The sequence below is a fragment of the Paramisgurnus dabryanus genome, chromosome 2 (assembly GCF_030506205.2).
Source record: "Paramisgurnus dabryanus chromosome 2, PD_genome_1.1, whole genome shotgun sequence".
Lineage (NCBI taxonomy): Eukaryota > Metazoa > Chordata > Actinopteri > Cypriniformes > Cobitidae > Paramisgurnus > Paramisgurnus dabryanus.
This window is the reverse complement of record NC_133338.1, coordinates 31119360-31138173: the sequence shown is the minus strand read 5'-3', so window position 1 is coordinate 31138173 and position 18814 is coordinate 31119360. Positions and strand designations below refer to the sequence as shown.

Genomic DNA, 18814 nt, shown 5'->3' with positions numbered 1-18814 from the left:
GTAACACCGTCTTTGGCAATATTTCAGATAGCGATATACTTCCTGGTACCTGCATCACCCTGTCTTTGTCGTGAAGACTCACCATTAGTTGAATTTGATATACACATTCAGACACACTTACCCCTGGAGGCGTCCGCAAAGTGTCACCGCAGTGATGCAGCGCGAGTTCCCTCGAAAGGGAACTTTAACAATGTATCTTAAAAGGTAACACGATGTAACCTTGCTCTGTTTTGAAATGTGTCCCCACATTTAGTCCTTGAATTTGAGGGTATTGGACCTGGAAAGACCTTGAAAGGTCCTTGAATTTAAAGTTAACTAAGGTGTGGGAACCCTGTGTTTGTAATGATACTTCTTCTGTGGCACAATTGGAGTTTCTGCACGAGAGCGCCCACTGGCTTTTGGGTGTGCTGGGATTTCACCATAATTCATTAAAGGAAAACACCACCGTTTTTCAATATTTTACTATGTTCTTACCTCAACTTAGACGAATTAATACATACCTATGTTTTTCAATGCATGCACTTTTAATAAAGACTGTTACATGAGTAGTTACATGAGTAAGTATGGTGGCACAAAATAAAACTTTTGTTTGGAGCCATATGAATGAATGGGGCTAGGCTAAATGCTAACACATTCACGAAACTCTACAAAGATTAAAAGTGCACGGCTTGAAAAAAGATAGGTATGCATTAATTCATCTAAGTTGATGTAAGAACATAGTAAAATAATAAAAAACTGTGGTGTTTTCCTTTAAAATTCATTAATTGAGAAAATGTGCATTTGCACGATTAATCGCTATTATCACTATTCTGTAAAGTATGTGACCAGGGAACAACATTTGTGCCCCTTCCTTAGTACAGATCCATTAAGGAATAAGGAGCTTGATGACATGCTATTCCTGTTGGGTCTTGTTAGACCCTATCAACATTACCATGGTTGTCAAGATTGGATGAACTAGGGATATTTTGGTGCTGGTCTCCCCATCTCTGCTTCAAACCTCTGATAGATTATCTAGGAGACTTAATGGGAGTAGCTGCAATTATTAGCCTGACGCCAGGCTACCACAGTTATCACCCCACTGATAAGTGAAGGGAAAAAGCCCAAGGATTCTTTCACTTAACACAAAGTGGATTCCCACCATGCAATTTGCTTTGGGTATTGGCAGTTCACAAATGTTTGCGAAATGTGCATATAGCTAAAAAATCTCTGTTGTAGGCTATGTATGAAAAATATTGTTGGGTCACTAAGATCCACATAATGTTTATTAGATTGCATTAATTGAAATAAATAATTCTTGGTATAAAAGTCATGTAAAATTAACAGCCCAGACGTTAAAAATTTAGATCTTCCCTTATTGAAATCAACCATGGTTTTATTATAGAAAAGTGTAGTTACTGTGTTATCAACGTTTTCACTACAACAACCTGCTTAAACTATGCTTATTGTAACAAAACCTTTATTCATATGTAGTTATCATCTTTTAACTAATAGACATGTTTTTTTCGTTTTTATTTGTAGTTAGACCATGGTTAATTTAAACAAGGGTTTGATTTTAGTTACCCAAATTAACTTAAATCATATTCTTTTGGAAAGCAATAAATATTGTTGATATAACCAATACTGTTAATAAGATCAATATAAAGGGCTTACATTTACTTTAAAAACTATGTTCTGAAAACTTTCATAAAACAAGTTGTGCTAGTATCAGTAACATCATTTCTCATTATCCGTAATTGTTAACTCATAACACAACCTACTTATGTAAGCTCTTGTTTTCTATCCTTTGAATAAATATTACATACTGTAGGACAATGGCAATGATTGTTATTTATAATAATACACATTGTAATATTAAAGAACAACAACTATTGTTATTATTATTATTAATAATACTATGATTTGATGTTGTTTTATTAAATTATGCATTTATTAAAAAAATGTCTGTTGATGAATGGAACCATGACCACTGCTTGGTCTTGTATCACTTTGGGAAACCTTCAAATATATAAACGTAATGTTTTATTCGTGCACAAACGCAACAGTAACATTTCGGTGTCGTATGGTTGGCACAACTCTCACAGAGGTACATGTTGCTCCTTTAAGAGTTCAGAAACTTGATACCGTGTTTGCGCAACAATCAGCGCGGCTCGCAGCCGCCGAAGTGTCTAGACGAGCACATGATGGGAATCAACCAATGGCTCCACTGCACTCCTCGGGGGCCCCGTGTGTGTGCGCGTTTCTGAAGAAGAAAGAGTGAAACGGCAAAAGAAACCCTCGAAGAATCCCATTAATCTCCTCCGAAACACGGAAAGAAAGGAGCGGAAACCTCAGGCCATCCCATGTATGCTACGTTAGTCCGACCACTTTTCCGTCGCGACAAAATCATTTCTTTCACGAGAAGCGCGTGAAATGTGAATGAGGATTATAATGAGACCCATTCATGCGCTGCAGAAGGTTTGTTTGAAATCGACAAAGGTCTGTTTTGGCAGATTGCATGCGAAAAGTAGACGTTGTTGTTAAATTTCTACGCATTTCGCAAAGTTCTTCATGTTTACGGAGAATGCTCGCAGAGTTTGTGCACTGCTTCGTACCTCGTGCGGTGTCTTTACAGCTATCCTGTTGCCACAGTGTTGATATTTTGTAGCATCGGAGTCTAATGTTGGGCTTCGCTCAGGCTCTGCTCGGCTGTGCATGTAAGCACAGATCATTGATGTCGGACTGCGAGCGCAGGGCCGTTCGGAGTCTCCGCGGTTCTGACCAAACATAGGAAACACGGATGTAAACTGCCTAAACTGTCGTATGTTCAGGACGAGACGCACGGGTCTGGTTCGGCGACTCTGGAGAAGCCGTTTGATCACCGCGGGGAACGATGGAGGTGTGGATGACTGGAGCGACTGCAACCCGGAGAAAATTTCCAGGACGGAATACGCACCGGGAAACGACGGGGCCTTTTGCGGCAGACGCGGAGGGGAAAGCGGGGAACCGGGCGAACACGACGGCGAGGGCATGTGTGCGCAAAGCCCCCAGAGCGAGGAGAGCGAGGGCAAGACGGTGACATGTTGTTTGTTTAAAGACCTTTCAAGAGGCAGTCAGGGCAAAAGCAGATTTAGTTGTCATGTGGAGCAAAGAAACAACAGCACTTGCGCTTTGAGTGCCAGGGAACGGAAACATGTGACAGAGCAAGAACTCAAGAAGTGCACGTATGCCTTTCTAAAGAAGTTAAAAGAAAAGTCTCTGGAGGTTTTACTGGAGGCTGTGGAATCTAACGGTGGGATGCTCAGTGGATGTGTTCTGGTATCACAGACTGAGGTGAGGATTGGTGGTCAGCTGGTGTCTCCAAAGTACCTGCTATGTAGGTTGTTCCGCTGGCCCGACCTGCGGCTCTCCTCTGCCCTCAAACCCCTGTGTTACTGCCAGAGCTTCAGAGCCGAGGACCAGACTGTCTGCTGCTGCAACCCCTATCACTACAGCCAACTCTGTGGACCAGTTAAAGATGGTAAGGAAGAACTATGGATATTTGCAGTCAAGGCCATGATGACTTTGTATGGTCATTGCTGATCCATCATGTCACTTGAGATTTATATATTGCTTGTAATGATAGCGATTTCTTTATTTTATATGGGGTTAAAGTCTTGTTTGGTCATAAAGTGCAATAAGAACAGTTCTGTTTTGCATCAAATACACAAAATCAAATCCTTTTTACTACTATAAATGTGATGTACTTGAAACGTGGGTGAATTCACTTAATGATAGGGAGGAGAGTTGGACACTGATACTCCTGTTCAGGAAGTGGAATTCCCAACGAGTGTCCCACTGGGATTCTCAATTTCTCTGCTCCCTCCCTATTCATAAAAACACTACTCTAACATTTTGTTCATATGAACGGTTTGAGCTTACGAACAGAATTGATCGAACAGTTAAAATGCCCTGACTGCTGAGAATGAATAGAAAACCCTTGTTCCCTGCTCTTTCAACATTTTTCCACAGAGAGGTGATGTGAATAAGATAGACATACCTGGTATAGTCACTGCCCAACCATAATGCTAAAGGAAATCTTAATTTTCATGATATTGGCATTGTAAATCACTCTTTAGTTCTATCTTTTTTACAAAAGGTCACCACAGTATATTAGCACCACCACTAGTGTTCTTTTAGTGAGCGGTTAAGCTACTAGTTTTAAAGGCCCACTGAAGAGCCTTAAAACGCACAGCATTATTTGATGGTGACATCATTTGAACTTAAACAGGAAGTCATAATTGAACTATCGAGAAAACCCTCCCTTGTTTTTATAATAACCAAGAGCGTTTCGTTTATAGCACAGTCCAGCAAAGCCGCATTCGACAGTTTGTGAGCTCCACACTTGTATTAAAACAAAGTCGAATTAGAGATATAATATGAAACTGTTATTACGGTATAAAAACTATGAGTGTGTTTACATGCACAGTCTTACGCCGACTTTGCTTAATAAACTGATAATGTGTAAGGTCATGTAAACGCGTAAAACGTTTTTCTTTTATCCGGGAAATCCCATAACCGGCATAAGCAAAAAACGATCGTCACAGGTAGTTTTTTGCTCATCACCTCGATATCGCACGGCATGTAAACACCTTAATCGGCTTTCTCGCAGTTTTGTTCATGTGCGCATGTCTCCGCGTGTGAAATAAAACGTCACATGCGGAACCGCAAAGTAATGCATAAAAATCTACGCTTGACTCATGCAGTTGACATAGAAACTGAAAATTAAAGCTCATGTTACATTTACAGGTTCTGCCGACACGAAAAGAGATACAACAGTATAATTTAAGACAGATTTCCATTATGTACTATAGGTGGTGACGTCACTACATGTGAGAAACCTGATCTCAAGATCACAAAATCTCATGTAAACACAGTTTTCTGTTTATTGATTTGCATGTAAACACATAAAAACTGGTTTCTACAATAAGCAGATTTTTGATAGTTATCCGCTTATTCTGTGCATGTAAGCGCACTCAATGATAACATTGATGTGCAATTTGTTTATTTGTATGCAGCGGTTTGTCTTCTTTTCTACTCGTCAGTGTTGTTTATGTTTAGGCTGTCTAATCGTTTGTGATTTTTGATCTCCTCCTTGCTTTTTTTAGCCTTGATTCGCACATATGTGCTATCACACCGAGCTTATGCACTCTGTGTGTGTGAGAGAGTTGCAGCGGCTTGAATGACACTAAGCGATATCAGACTTTATTCACGCAAAGTATATTTACACTGTTTGCATTGTTTCGCAATGTAGGGGCGGGACGCTATAGTGTCTAGAGACATTTGATTGGGCAGGAAATTTGATAAGAAGCTGAAGTGTGGGATGACGTCATAAAGATTCTAGACATTTTTAGTGCACGTGCCAAACTTTACGTTTTGAATGCTTATGTTTCTTTATGTGAATTTTTTCAGCGTTTGGACCATACCAGTTTATATATATCCTTAAGTTACATTTTCATTACATGAGAACTTTAAACAAAGTTAATAAAGTTGTAATTTACAGTTTCAACAAAAATATGTAGCTGTAATAATGTCATTCAGAACAGATCAATTCTGATTGGATTCCATGCATGCTTGGCAAATGACGCCATGTTCATTGTCTTTTTGATGGATGCTCTTCTTCACCTGTAATTTTCATACCACGCTCGAAACATTCTCATTTACTGTGACCAACACTCAGTATTAGATCTCCAGTTACTTGTCTGACATGAACAGACAGAAATGTGTTCAGTTTTAAAGAGATACACTAAACTAATCTCCTTGTTTTCAGACACACCACCTCCTCCCTACTCCCATCTCGCTTCCCTACCCGAACACAAGCCACTGAGTAAGTAATGCACTTTCCTACAGTTTATCTTATCATTTGATTTTGTGTATTAATGGTCAATATGATGTGTAAACCCTTAGTTTAATAGATTGTAGGATCTAAATTATTTTTGTCATCTGTGGTATGTTATGTTTTTAGGTTAGGCGAAGATAAAAATGTTATTTTCTGTCTCTTACAGATTCTTCCCTCCCGTTGCTGCCTTACACAGAAACTGAAGCCACAAATTCACCTGATGGCATGTCACAGGATTATTCAGGTAGGCATGCAAGTTTTTTTTTAGTGAAGAGACAAGCTAAGTCTCTGAATATCCCAAATATGTTAGTAATCATTTGCTTCTACAATGAATGTGATGCTTTAGTTTGGTGGCTGTTAAAATTGGGTTGTTCCTATAGGACTAAAAGGGCTCATAGCGTGAAAAATCTGACTTTTTTTAAGTGTGATAATTGGGTCCCCAGTGCTACTATCAACCTAGAAAAAGTAAAAAAGATCAACCTAGTAACTTTGTTTGGATAAGCCATTCTGTGCAAGCATGTGAAAAATTAGGTCGTTCAGATTTTGCCTGTTTTGTGAGGTAGGTAGCAAAGGCGAATTACAATAATACCGCCCCTTAATCTGCACTCCCAACCACGGCACTGCCATTTAGTGCAGAGAGAAAGACAGACAGAGAAAAAGATAATTGACAGCCAATTGAGTTTCAATTGCAACAAACAACCATCATTGTTTCATCAGCTCATTTGCATTTTAAAGGAAATGGCACACTTTTGCTCAGGCCTACAAAGTGGCTCATTTAATATGCTATAATTAATTATCTATGGAGTATTTTGAGGTAAAACTTCATATACATACTCTGGGGACACCAAAGATTTATTTTACATCTTAAAAAAAATCTCAGTATATGACCCCTTTAACATTGAGTGCCTAAACTGTCCTCTCTACTGTACACATTCAGTACTCAACTCATCCAAGTCATGCAAACATTTGTTTTCTCTTGGTTTCCTTCTTTTATAATCCATGCTATTTATGGGGCTGACAAATCCTCTTTTGACACGTGTCTGCTTCTTCATTATGCACATTCCTGTTAACTTTCATTAACATCTGTGTTGAGTGTTTTAATTTTGTCTGCTAAATATCTCAAAGTAGCAAATGCAAATAGCTAAAGATTCTTTAAAAATATCCACCAACATTTCAGCGCTAGAGCAAAACTCTCTGTAAATTAGATTATGAGCAACAAAGGGCAGTTTTGTCAGAATGCTGACTGGGGGCTCAGGGCCTCCCGTGCTTTAACCCGCCATGTCTCGCAGCGCTGTGATGATTACCCAGCATTTAGCGGTCTAAAGACAAGGAACAAGATCCTCTTCTGGTGTGTCACATACGTTCTTTCCTCCATTATTTTCATGTTGTTGCTTCCTGCTGAGTTTTCCAGTGCAGGTCCTGGCACAGCCAGCCAGTCGCATTTTAAAATAAGGTTTAAATTACAGGCCTCGCTGTGGCTTCCCCTCTTCCTGACAGAGCGCAGGCCAACACGCAATTTAACTAATGAAATCCTGCCTGTCTCTGCAGAGATTCTTTACAGATGTTGACAAAGAACGACTCCATCAATTGTTGCAAAAACTGTTTGCTCCTGTTTTTAAAGGACTTTTATCAGCGATTGCATGTATGCCTGTGTCTATCTGCATATAAGGAACCATACGTATGAATATTGCTCTCAGTGTTGTGACAGGGAGAAGTCATTGTGCTTTCTCATTCTGACACAGGCTGTTAGCTTCATCTTAGATAGGGATCAATATGAAGTCAGTTCGCATACCGCAAATTCATCATGCAGAGGAACGAACAACTAAATGAACCATATTCCAGCATTTATTATTTAACTCAAGATTAAAGCTTAAGTGTTTTTTAAATATAGTTTAAGATGCACTTAAATAAAGTTGGAATTTAGATGGCCGCTGTACTGTAGCTCTCTGGCAGTTCTCATTGTGGCATTTCTATTATCACCCCTAAGCTCCCTCAGCAGTCACTGGCTCAGTAGAAGGGTCTAATATGTGGTGGGAGATCTAATATTTGGCACAGCAGGACAGACAGGTCTCCATCCGTTCCTTCCCCCTCTCATTTTGTGGTGTTGGTTTAGGCTAGGCACACAAGCACCAAGAATGCTTTTTGCAGACACTAACAATTCAAAATCAAATTTTTGCACTTCTTGGATTAGATTTGCACCAAATACGCTATTAGCTTGTGTTTGGATGAGAATAGGTTAATAGTTTAAAATACAGGGGAGGTAGTTAAATACATAATAATGCTACATTTGACATTATCACATATCTTTTCTGATGACTGAGATGTTTTGAAATCAAGAAAGACAGAGAGAGTCTCTTAAAATCTCTTCGTAAACCTTTATCATTCACTTCACTGTGCTGCTGTACATCTCTGTCTGTTCATTGCTCATCTTTTACATATTGATGATGATTTACATCACAGATAATGATTTTGTATTTCCATCACCCTCTTTAAACAAAAATTTCATTAACAGTGTGTCCTGCGCTGTCTGTTTAGGCCATGGAGGGTTGAGACTGAGCAGAATGGGGACACAGACCCAGGGCTTTAGATCTTCTCTCTCAATAGAGCCTGTGAAGCAAAATAATGCCATCAGTCTGTGTTTGAGTTAATCAGACTGGATAGGCTGGCGGCTGGGGGGTCAGGGGGTCGCAAGCCTTCACTGAGTGGTCAGAGAGCTGAATGCTGGCCCTCGGAGGGGGAGTAGGAGGCCCCAGTCGGCCCCGCGCGGGAAGAGAGGAATGCTGGGGCAGGAGCGGGGGTGTTAGAGTCAGAGATGACAGATTTGGGCCTTTTAGTGGGGGATGTTGCTTCTTTAGTTTCAAATCCTCTTCTGATACGATTTAAGATTCGGGGAATTATTATGCTCTGTGTAACATCAATGCGAATGAGAAAGCTGTTGAATATGCACGGAACAAAGATTGATATTACTTGTCATGACAACACATTAATGTTATAAAAAGTTCAGTAAAACTCTTTTGAAATACGCTGTAATAGACTGCACTGGCTTTCAATCAGGAATCACAATGTCTGATGTAACCATGCAATAAAATATTTTTATATTGCTTGTTAGGAAAGAGTTATTACAACAGCTCATGGCATTCTTTTGTCCTAACGTTTACCAACTCACGACAGGCTAATTTTTTGGAAAAATGTACCGCGGTTTGTGTGTCCCATATTTTTGAAATTTACATTTCTTCCATGTTTTCTTTCTCTCTTTTCAGATGGCAGCCTGTCTCTGTCCTCCCTGGCACAAAACCACTGGTGTAACGTGGCGTACTGGGAGCTCCGCACACGCGTAGGCCGCCTGTACCCAGTTCGTGACCTTTCTCTCAGCATCTTTTATGATCTACCTCAGGGTACAGGCCTGTGCTTGGGCCTGCTCCCCCTCCCGTCCCGTCCCACCTCCGTCCAGCGCACCCGAAGCAAGATCGGCCACGGCATCCTCCTCAGCAAAGAACCCGATGGAGTTTGGGCCTACAACCGCAGTCAGCACCCCATATTTGTGAATTCACCGACTCTAGAGCATCACCCCTATCTCAGCCTGACTGTCAGGAGAGTCATGCCGGGCTACTCTATAAAAATTTTTGACTACGAGAAGTCGTGCCAAATTCTACCCCCCGGCAATTCGGCACACCGGGAAGGGCCCTATGACCCGAACAGCGTGAGGATCAGTTTCGCCAAGGGCTGGGGACCGTGCTACTCAAGACAGTTTATTACATCGTGTCCATGCTGGCTAGAGATTTTGCTCAACAACCACAGATAGCATACGGTGCACATGCGAACAAACTCTAAACCGTTTATCCGTAACACATCCTGCACATGTTCACTACATGCACTCACAACCACGATCCCAAATGTAATCTATCTAAATTTAATATAAAGTTTTATATAAACGTATTATATGGAATACTTGTAAATACTGAGTCATTTTTACAGCATAATTATTTATGTATGGTGCAGTGTCTTTATGGATGAAGAGAGGAAATAAAAACTAAGGAAATGCACTTTGGATTTTTGTGTGTTAAATCTCCAATTTTTACAAAATAATTTTCATTAAACATGCTTTTAGTTTTTTTACACAATATTATTGCTGGTTAATGTACTATTGATTATTGTAAAAATTGAAATGTGGAAAAATGATGGATATGTACACATATGGGCTATAAGTATTTATTTACAGATAAATGTATTAATTTACAGCTGCTTCAATGTCACAGTCCGTAAATACTGTTTATGCATTACATGCATGAGTATGTATAGGACTAAGTCCTCTAATAAACACTTAAAATGATGGCCAGTAATCTGATATGTAAATATAGTATACATCGCATAATCGCTTTTCATGCATATGTACATGTAGAAGATAAATGTCTATGCAGATGATTGTTGATGATTCAGGAAATGTGCCAAATTTAACATCTAGTTCCATTACACCCCGTTTGTCAATGCTGTTCTTTACATTCAGTAAATCAGCAGCAGGTCTATTGACTTTGATGACAAAGGTTTAATCGACTTTCATAAATAATACTAGTGAAGAGAGTATGAAAACACTTACAAAGCCACAGTGGAATATTTAACATGTCAGGCTTGTGAGGTTATGCGAATAAAGATAATTTGTAAGTTCCCTTTAGTTCACATACTTTATTTTCCAGTGGAACGAGACATGAAGGGTTTTTAATACCATGTCTAAAATCTCTAGACAGAATAAAGTATCTTAATTACATTTCGTTTTAGAAAAACCAAATTGACTTTGGTGTCTTTACACAATACATTAAATGTCAGATCTCTGTCTGATGTTGGGATGCAAGATGTTTATATTGGGGTCTGGGGAAGCTTTCTTTTAAATGCTGTTGTTTGTTCTAGGGCGACCGCGTGGTGGCCAGCTTACTCAGCAGTCTGCCTGGCCCCACCTCATCCCTTTTAAAACAGGACTCCCAGAAAGCAACATAGACATTATCCCTGCACCATGCTGCCGCGGCCGCCCTGCTCCAGACACATTCTTCAGCCCTGTGAATGCCATATTATGACTGTGGAGACGGAGAAGAAAAACGTACACATTTGAACGTTGTATCTGTGCAGGGAAACGGAAAGAAAATCTGGCTACTGTGATCTGGAAAATTAGCATGTTTGTCCCCCAAGAGTCGGGGCTTTGGATAGATTGAATGTTTACCTTTTTAAATTAAAGTTACATATTTTAAGGTTTAGCAGAGATTAAGGGATTAAGCACAAAACAGCATAATCGACATCTAATATTATGGTTTTAAAGGGGACATTTCATAAGGCTTTTTAAGATGTGAAATAAATCTTTGGTGTCCCCAGAGTACATATGTGAAGTTTTAGTTCAAAATACCATATAGAGAATATATAGCATATAGCATGCTAAAATTGCCACTTTGTTGGTTTGAGCAAAAATGTGCCTTTTTGAGTGTGTCCTTTAAAATGCAAATGAGCTGATATCTCCACTAAATGGCGGTTGGATAGTGCAGATTAAGGGGTGGTATTATCCCCTTCTGACATCACAAGGTGAGTCAAATTTCAATTACCTATTTTTTCACATGCTTGCAGTTAATGGTTTACCAACACTAAGTTACTGGGTTGATCTTTTTCCACATTTTCTAGGTTGATAGAAGCACTTGGGACCCAATTATAGCACTTAAACATGGAAAAAGTCAGATTTTCATGATATGTGCTCTTTAAAGTTTATGCTTCTATATATCTTCAGCATTATTGTTTGTTTTTTTGTCTCTTAATTGTTCTCATTTGTCATATTGTAGAAGCGGCATCTCTGTCACAATAGCTCTCAGCTGTGTTTCGGCTGTGGTGTTTTTAACTCCATGGTGGGCTGACCTCACAGTGAACTGGATTTCAGTGTGGTGATTTTGGCTCAGCCAATGCTGCTCTAATTCATTTTCAACCACAGCAGATCATACTAGTTTGGGATTCATTTGATGACTCTTTGACCTTTTGTATATAAGTAAATTTTTCTTGAGAATCTTCTAAAAACTCATTCTGACAGTGATATGCTTTAAATCTGCTACGAATTGAACATAAAGACAGATTAATGATTCAAAACAATATTATTTCAAAAACATATTTCACAATGCAGAAACTTTGCGAAGATTTCACAATGCAGAAACCACAACAACAATTATTTTTATATGACTTACGATTTCATTTGACAAACATCATACTTTTCTTTAAGAAAAAGAGACTTTAGGGAATGTCAGCTAATTTGCTTCTTACGGGCATATGGTTTTAAATGTATACACTGTTTAAAAAATTATGGTGCTACAAAGGGATCTTCAGTGATGCCATAAGAACCATAAGAATTTCTGGTTCCGCAAAGAACCATTAAGTCAAAGTCATTTTCATTGAGTCATTTGTTGATAAATTAAATTATTAATATCATTGTTAAGTGGCAAGTGCCAATCACCAATCCATTGTTTGTAAAGTTGTTACTTGTTAAAAATGAATTACAGTTTTTCAGATCAGAAATTAATCTTTCAAAACACTTTGTTCAACCTTCACATCATTCACATCAAGTCAGTTGTGCACAACATAAAAGCAAATTCCGATTGTTTTGGACAAAGTGAAAATGCTTGGTACAATCATGCAGATGATTATGTACAATTATGTGTTGTTCAATTGCTTTTGTCATTTATATCAAAATACATTATACTGGTTTCTGTTAAATAGTCTTACACCTCAAAACATACGAGTTTATCGTACAAGGCATGCAAATTGTTGACCTTTGTGTCCTATTCTGTTACTGTAGGCATGTTTTCTGTAGTTTTTTTTAGCATTTTGTAAATGTGAACTGAATTGAAAATAGCTTTCAAGTGAATCTTCCAATTTTGAGTTAAAGAAAATTTGACATTTCTTATTGTGTACAGTGAACCTTTCTAATTTTTTTGTTATTTTTATTTGTTTTGTAAAATAGGATTTTTCATCCACAGTTTACCTTAAAAAATACTGACACACAACTGTGTACACTTGGTATATAAACCACATGGCAAAACATTTTGACTGTCTTGTTCATGAACAATGACGTAAAAATTAAGGAACTAAGGATTTTGAACAAGTTACAAATTTTTGCAGGACACCCATGGTGTTGGCATTTTGTACGAGTTGTTGAGAAATGCACTTATTTTTTTGCCAATTTTAGGAATGATTCAAGAAATGCTCCATAGGGACTGAAAAAAATTTGTAAATGTGAATTCTGTCCAATCTCTTGCATTCAGTATTTCACATGAATGAATACATGAATGAGTAACTTCATACTGTTGAAATTAAAAAAGTTCAGATGTTTTTTTTTACAATCATTATTTTCAAAATTGTAACTATCATTATTAAATTTCAAGTGCCAATCAGCAATCTATTATTTGTCAAGTTAGTGTTACTGAAATTGATAATTCTAAGTGGCTTTTGACTGGCTTGTAGCCATTAAGTTGACATCAGAAAATAATGACATATATAATTGTGTACTCTGGTTGACAACATGGCTAAACACATTCATAAACAATGACACAAGGATTTTCCATTTTGATGGAACTGATGTAAAAAATTCCTTTTGAGAGACAAACAGGAAATCCATGATGTTGTGCAGTTCGTACAAATTGTACTGAGAAATGCACTTTTTAAAAGAATGACTGGAGAAATGCTCCAAAGCGACTGAGAAAAACTGTAAGGTGGTTTGAATACTATCATTTTCAATGGAATAAAACAAAAGCACACTATACCAACAAATTAAGAGACACTGTTATAACTTTCTTCATGGGACATTTATGTACATAGCTGATTTGTTTCTTCACATAGGCTTATTTCTCCTTTATATTCCCATGTAGTCTAAAAAATATGAAGTATATTAGGTGAAATTAGGATAGACAGTGACATAAATCATTCTGTCACCACGCAATTATCTAAATATAATATTTAAGCTTCATTTTCTTTCACTCTTTTTCCTTCCATTTAAATCTCTCACCAGTCAGTATAACTATTAGATTTTTTTAACATCCATGTATCAAAGCATGTAATTCAATTCTGTCTGTGATGTATACGTTTCTGTGTGTCCAGTCCTTGGCGTGTAGACATATTGGTGTTTATTCCTAATCCTGTCTCTGTTTTGTTTCTCTAAGCACTATGTCTGTCAGCCACTGTAGTAATTATAGTGAGAATGAAAGGCTGGTTCAGAACAGACCTCTCCTTAAACATCCTTCAGACGCAACACCGCTAGACCCAAATCCTGTGTGACTCAAAACCATTTCCCTACCCTTTCACTTCTTCTCATCTCTTCTCTGCTTATTCTGCTCCCCTATCTGCCGATCTTTTCCTGCTCCATTTTAAATTTGAAAGCATACCCGCTGGATAAGTGAAGGTGGTTTCTTTTTTGCCTTTGTAGTTCTGTGGACATATATTTGCAGTTGCTTTATCATATAATTTTTAAGTATTACATTTCTTAAGCTCGCAGATTTTATTTTTGCAAGTAAGAGTTGTGTATTTTGTGCAGAAATGAGCCACTGAAGTCGGTTCAGCATTTCCTGTCAATAGCTCTGCAGCAGAGAAATCAATATGGTCCCCACTGAGCCAGACACAGTCCTGCTGTTCAGCTCCAGCCTTTATCAGACTCTGTCTCAGACAGACCACAGTGTAATAAAGACAATCCATTGCTTATTTCTAATAGGTACAAAGTCATATGTATGAGTAAAGTGATTATTAACTGTCAAAATCTGGTATTTTTATTGACTTTTTACTTGATTTTAAAGTTTGCATTGAATAAGATGCATTATTTTAGCACAGGCATTATCCTAAATATACCAATATGACATTTTTCCTTTGCATGTTTACATTTAAAAGATTGCGTTTCATGTCTCAGTGATATACCAAATAATGCAATACAGCAAGTGTTATGAATGCAATCCACCCCCAGCCCCTCCCCTCTCTATTTTCTCACCTTTGGTCTCACTCACTCACTCTCTCTCTCTCTCCACAGGAGGATCGGATGTTCTCGAGCCTCCAGGAGGGCAGTCGGCCGGCAGACGGACTGGCTCCATGACTGGGCATCTACACACAGCCAGACATTTTCTCATCAGTTTTACTTTCACCAACCTCAGCTGAACATCCTTATTGCTACCAAACATTCTCACATATACATACATATGCACACACGGACACGTTTGGTATCTTGGTGGGGATTTTTTACTTGTATTATTATTATATATTGAGTTGATGAAATGATACAAATATGATATTGATGTTCCATTGGAAAATATGCGTTATCATCACCTATATACTGTAGTTCTCCCCAAAGACCTAAGAAAATCAATACATACTGTAATTCACTTTTGGTTTAAAGGAAATATATGAGCATTATATTGATGGATATGATTGAATGAAACTTCAGCTTCCATCAATGCAAAGCTAACATATAAAAGATGTAATCTTAAATCATATGCACGAGTGAAGTTGTCCTTGAGAATATGAAACATCCTATAAGATGAACATACTGTATGAATAAAAGTTATTTTAAAAAAGTAATTAATTAAACTATTATTTAAATAAGGTTCATTGCCTTTAATTAATGCCAAATCCAGTTTTATTACTTACTAATGAGATTCATATATGTAGGATTAAAGATGTGTGAGCCCAAGGGCATAGAGTTGGTTTGAACATGAAGGGTTGAAGTCTCAAATGCACCAATGTTTTCATTATTTATTTTGGTATAAATGTAAGGTGTGTTGTACATACTACTTTTGATTATTGTGGGGTTACCACCTCCCCACCCACCCCTGAAACTACATCCCTGTGTGAACCCCACAATTTTTTGTAAGCTAATTTTAAACCCCATTCTTTTGCCCTGTCACGTCCATGTATCTCTCATCATCACCTGCTACATCATCATCATCTCTCTCACAGTGAAACCAGAGTGGGGGGCATTCCTTCTTAAAATGGATCCCTGTTCCTCTTTCTCATCATGTCGTGTTATTGAAGCAATATGTCAGGCCTGTCATAGAGTCCCTCAAGGATAAAGTATCATAACTACCGAAATAAGTGTCTCCATATGATTAAGATCCCAACACCTCAAGATTATAAGATCATGAGCTTCTTCATTGTGTTATTTTTGTGTTATTTTGCTTTTACATGCTGCACGATCAGATCTTACATTTTTTTCAAACGCAAATAAATATTTTAATAAATTAATTATTGGAAATACTGTCACTTTTTCAGTGGTAGGGGGGTTTAACCTTCGGTTGTCATCAATTGTCAGCACTTGCTGCCACCTAGCGGTGACTGAACAAACAGCATGTCAGTAATAACCTCTTGAAACGGGCAAGACAATCCTCTGGCATAGTATTTTGGCCACCGGCCACCCAGCTAGTCAATATTTTCCTGGAAGACACATAGATGTGAACGCTCATTGAAGCCAAGCAACCTCAGATGTTTTCCTTTGCCTTTTCTGCTTCCATTCATGAGGAGTTGGAGCTCAGCCCAAATAGCTGTGTGATACATTAGTGATTTATAACTGTGCTGTATTGTTTAATCTCCTAAATTATACTAGCAGACACTGGAAATGTTTCCACAGTTTTATAAACGCTGCCTAACTATGATTAATATTTTCAAGTCACAGGCCTTGTAGTCTTTTGCCTCAGCTTATATCTAATAATTCTTACTTTAAGTAAATCATAGAGACACAAAAATCATATTGTGTAATGTTTGTGTAAATAAGAGCTACGCTATCCTGTGGTGTCTGCTTCAGGCTCTCTGTAAGGTGTTGTGTATATATATAGACTAAACTGTTCAGCCACCATGTTTGCTTAAAGTGATATTTTTACATTTCTTATTTCTTTATAGGATATTTAGAGTTTCACAGTACACAAAACTTCGAAAACGGTTTAACTGTGGATTAAAGGGTGCTTGTAGCTTTTTCAATACTCTTCTTGGACCGCTCCTTTTCAGACCCCACCCAACAGCACCACAGCAAAGTCTGCATCCCCTCATTACAGTAAACCCAATGTTGACAAGGCTGCCTTTTGAAAATTGAACTCCATTGTACATTGTACACTCACTTTTATGAAGCACAAATGGCTTTTAATGGTACTTAAAATGTCACTAAACCAGAGTTATATATTATGTATGTTTATTAAACAATAAATAATGTTTTGTGTAATAGTTTATTGTGAAAACTGAAGAACCATGATAGATAGATAGATAGATAGATAGATAGATAGATAGATAGATAGATAGATAGATAGATAGATAGATAGATAGATAGATAGATAGATAGATAGATAGATAGATAGATTTATCAATCAATCGCAATAGCAAGTCTTCGCCACCAGGTGGCGTTCACTAGTAACCCAGCAATAGCCGACCGTCATTTTATCCTATGGGGTGGTGGGCAGTGGGCATTCCTGGTCCTGGAGGGCCATGTCCAGCAAAGTTTAGCTCCAACCCTAATCAAACACACCTGTTTGGTTAGGGTTGGAACTAAAGTTTGCAGGACAGTGGTTTTATTTATTTTATTTCATTCATTTTTTGGGTTATGGTTAGACTGACAGATAGGGTTGCCAACTTTCTCACTCTGAAATACGGGACAAAATGTGGCCTTTCGCAGCAGTGCGTATGGTTTTGAATACAGTGTATTTAAGCCATTTGTCAAAATGAAAGCTAATCTCCTAATTAAATATTAATTTATAACTCTTATGCCCTGGGAACATACATGGTAGGTTTATTAATAGTTTGTTAATTTACAGCAGGTAGCCTACTTTTAACACAGTAAGGCTACTTTAAATTAACTTCACCTGTCTAAAACAAAACACATGTGACTCCCGCACTAAAGGTAAAAACGTTTTCCCCATAATTTTAATCTTGTGACAAACTAAACTAACACTATGGTCGTCTTACAGGGTCAACATCAAAAACATAAATTAAAACACACTTACAGTATGTGAATCAGAAGCGCCAAAATGTCCAAGTAAAGTTGAAAATGATGAAATCCTTCAGATTGATGCGTTTTAGGCAGGTCTGGATTACCGATCTCTTCAGAATTGAGACCAAACTTTGTAACTATGCCGATGTTATACAAACAGCTAAGTAACGGACTATATAAAAAAAGCAAACATAAATCGTATTATTCGTGTTCTGAATGTGCTGGGGATCTGTGGTTGGATAAAAGGTGTCGTGATCAGCAGCACTGCTGCTGCTTGTAGCACCGCAAGGACTGACAGTGGATGACATCAAAGTACCGCGAGAGCATTTCGATAGAGGTTTCTGTAGGATTTCTCTAATCCCTCTCGCGGGATTTTGATGTTATCTGCCTGTCGTTGTGGCGCCAACGAAGTCGAAGCCTGTTGTAGTCACTGGTTAGATCAAGCGTAGCAGTCAAAAAACGGGTCGCGGAACGTCCCGTACGCACGGGACAAATAAATTAGGCTTAAAATACGGGACGTATTGGCAACACTACTGACAGCCCAAATTTTGCCTTGTTTTAACCTAGGCGTCTGGGCTGTTTTTGGAAGGCTATTAGACGTCTTTCAAACGCAAAATTGCTGCTGGTAAATGCCACACGTGAAACACTTTCCTCCGAGCTAAACTAATTAGTGTCTTTTTAACTCAGTCAAATCCAAATAACAGGCCAACATGGCACGTGACAGAGAGATTGTCACCTATAGACGTATTAGTCAGCACTTGCTGATTATTTCCAACACTCAGATGGCATTTTGCTCTGACTCATGTGTGCTATCACTTCAGCCTTGAGCACACATAAGCACGTGAATCACAGTAATCCATATGGGTGTAGAGTATTCAGGGCCCATATCAGTCACAAAATATATGCCTCCCGTGCTGGCTCTGCACTCTGTTAGTCCATGTTACTCACTTACAAGCATACACATAGTGAGTCACTGGTGGTTTTGCAACACAGCA

The 18814-nt window shown here is 38.2% G+C and overlaps 1 protein-coding gene and 1 long non-coding RNA gene across 2 annotated transcripts; one reads left to right on the top strand and one right to left on the bottom strand.

Annotated features, from left to right (window-relative positions):
• The first annotated feature begins 2175 nt into the window (after positions 1 to 2175).
• smad6a (SMAD family member 6a) lies at positions 2176 to 9897 on the top strand. The gene is made up of 4 exons (XM_065267661.2): positions 2176 to 3496; positions 5786 to 5842; positions 6021 to 6098; positions 9115 to 9897. Exons 1-4 carry the CDS (start codon positions 2800 to 2802, stop codon positions 9654 to 9656), a joined length of 1374 nt encoding a protein of 457 aa, XP_065123733.1. The 5' UTR covers positions 2176 to 2799; the 3' UTR covers positions 9657 to 9897.
• Positions 9898 to 10036: 139 nt separating this feature from the next.
• LOC135749181 (uncharacterized) lies at positions 10037 to 18062 on the bottom strand. The gene is made up of 3 exons (XR_010532309.2): positions 17833 to 18062; positions 14844 to 14953; positions 10037 to 10920 (listed from the first exon to the last, which is right to left on the bottom strand). It is a non-coding gene; the product is annotated as an uncharacterized lncRNA (long non-coding RNA).
• Positions 18063 to 18814: the final 752 nt, after the last annotated feature.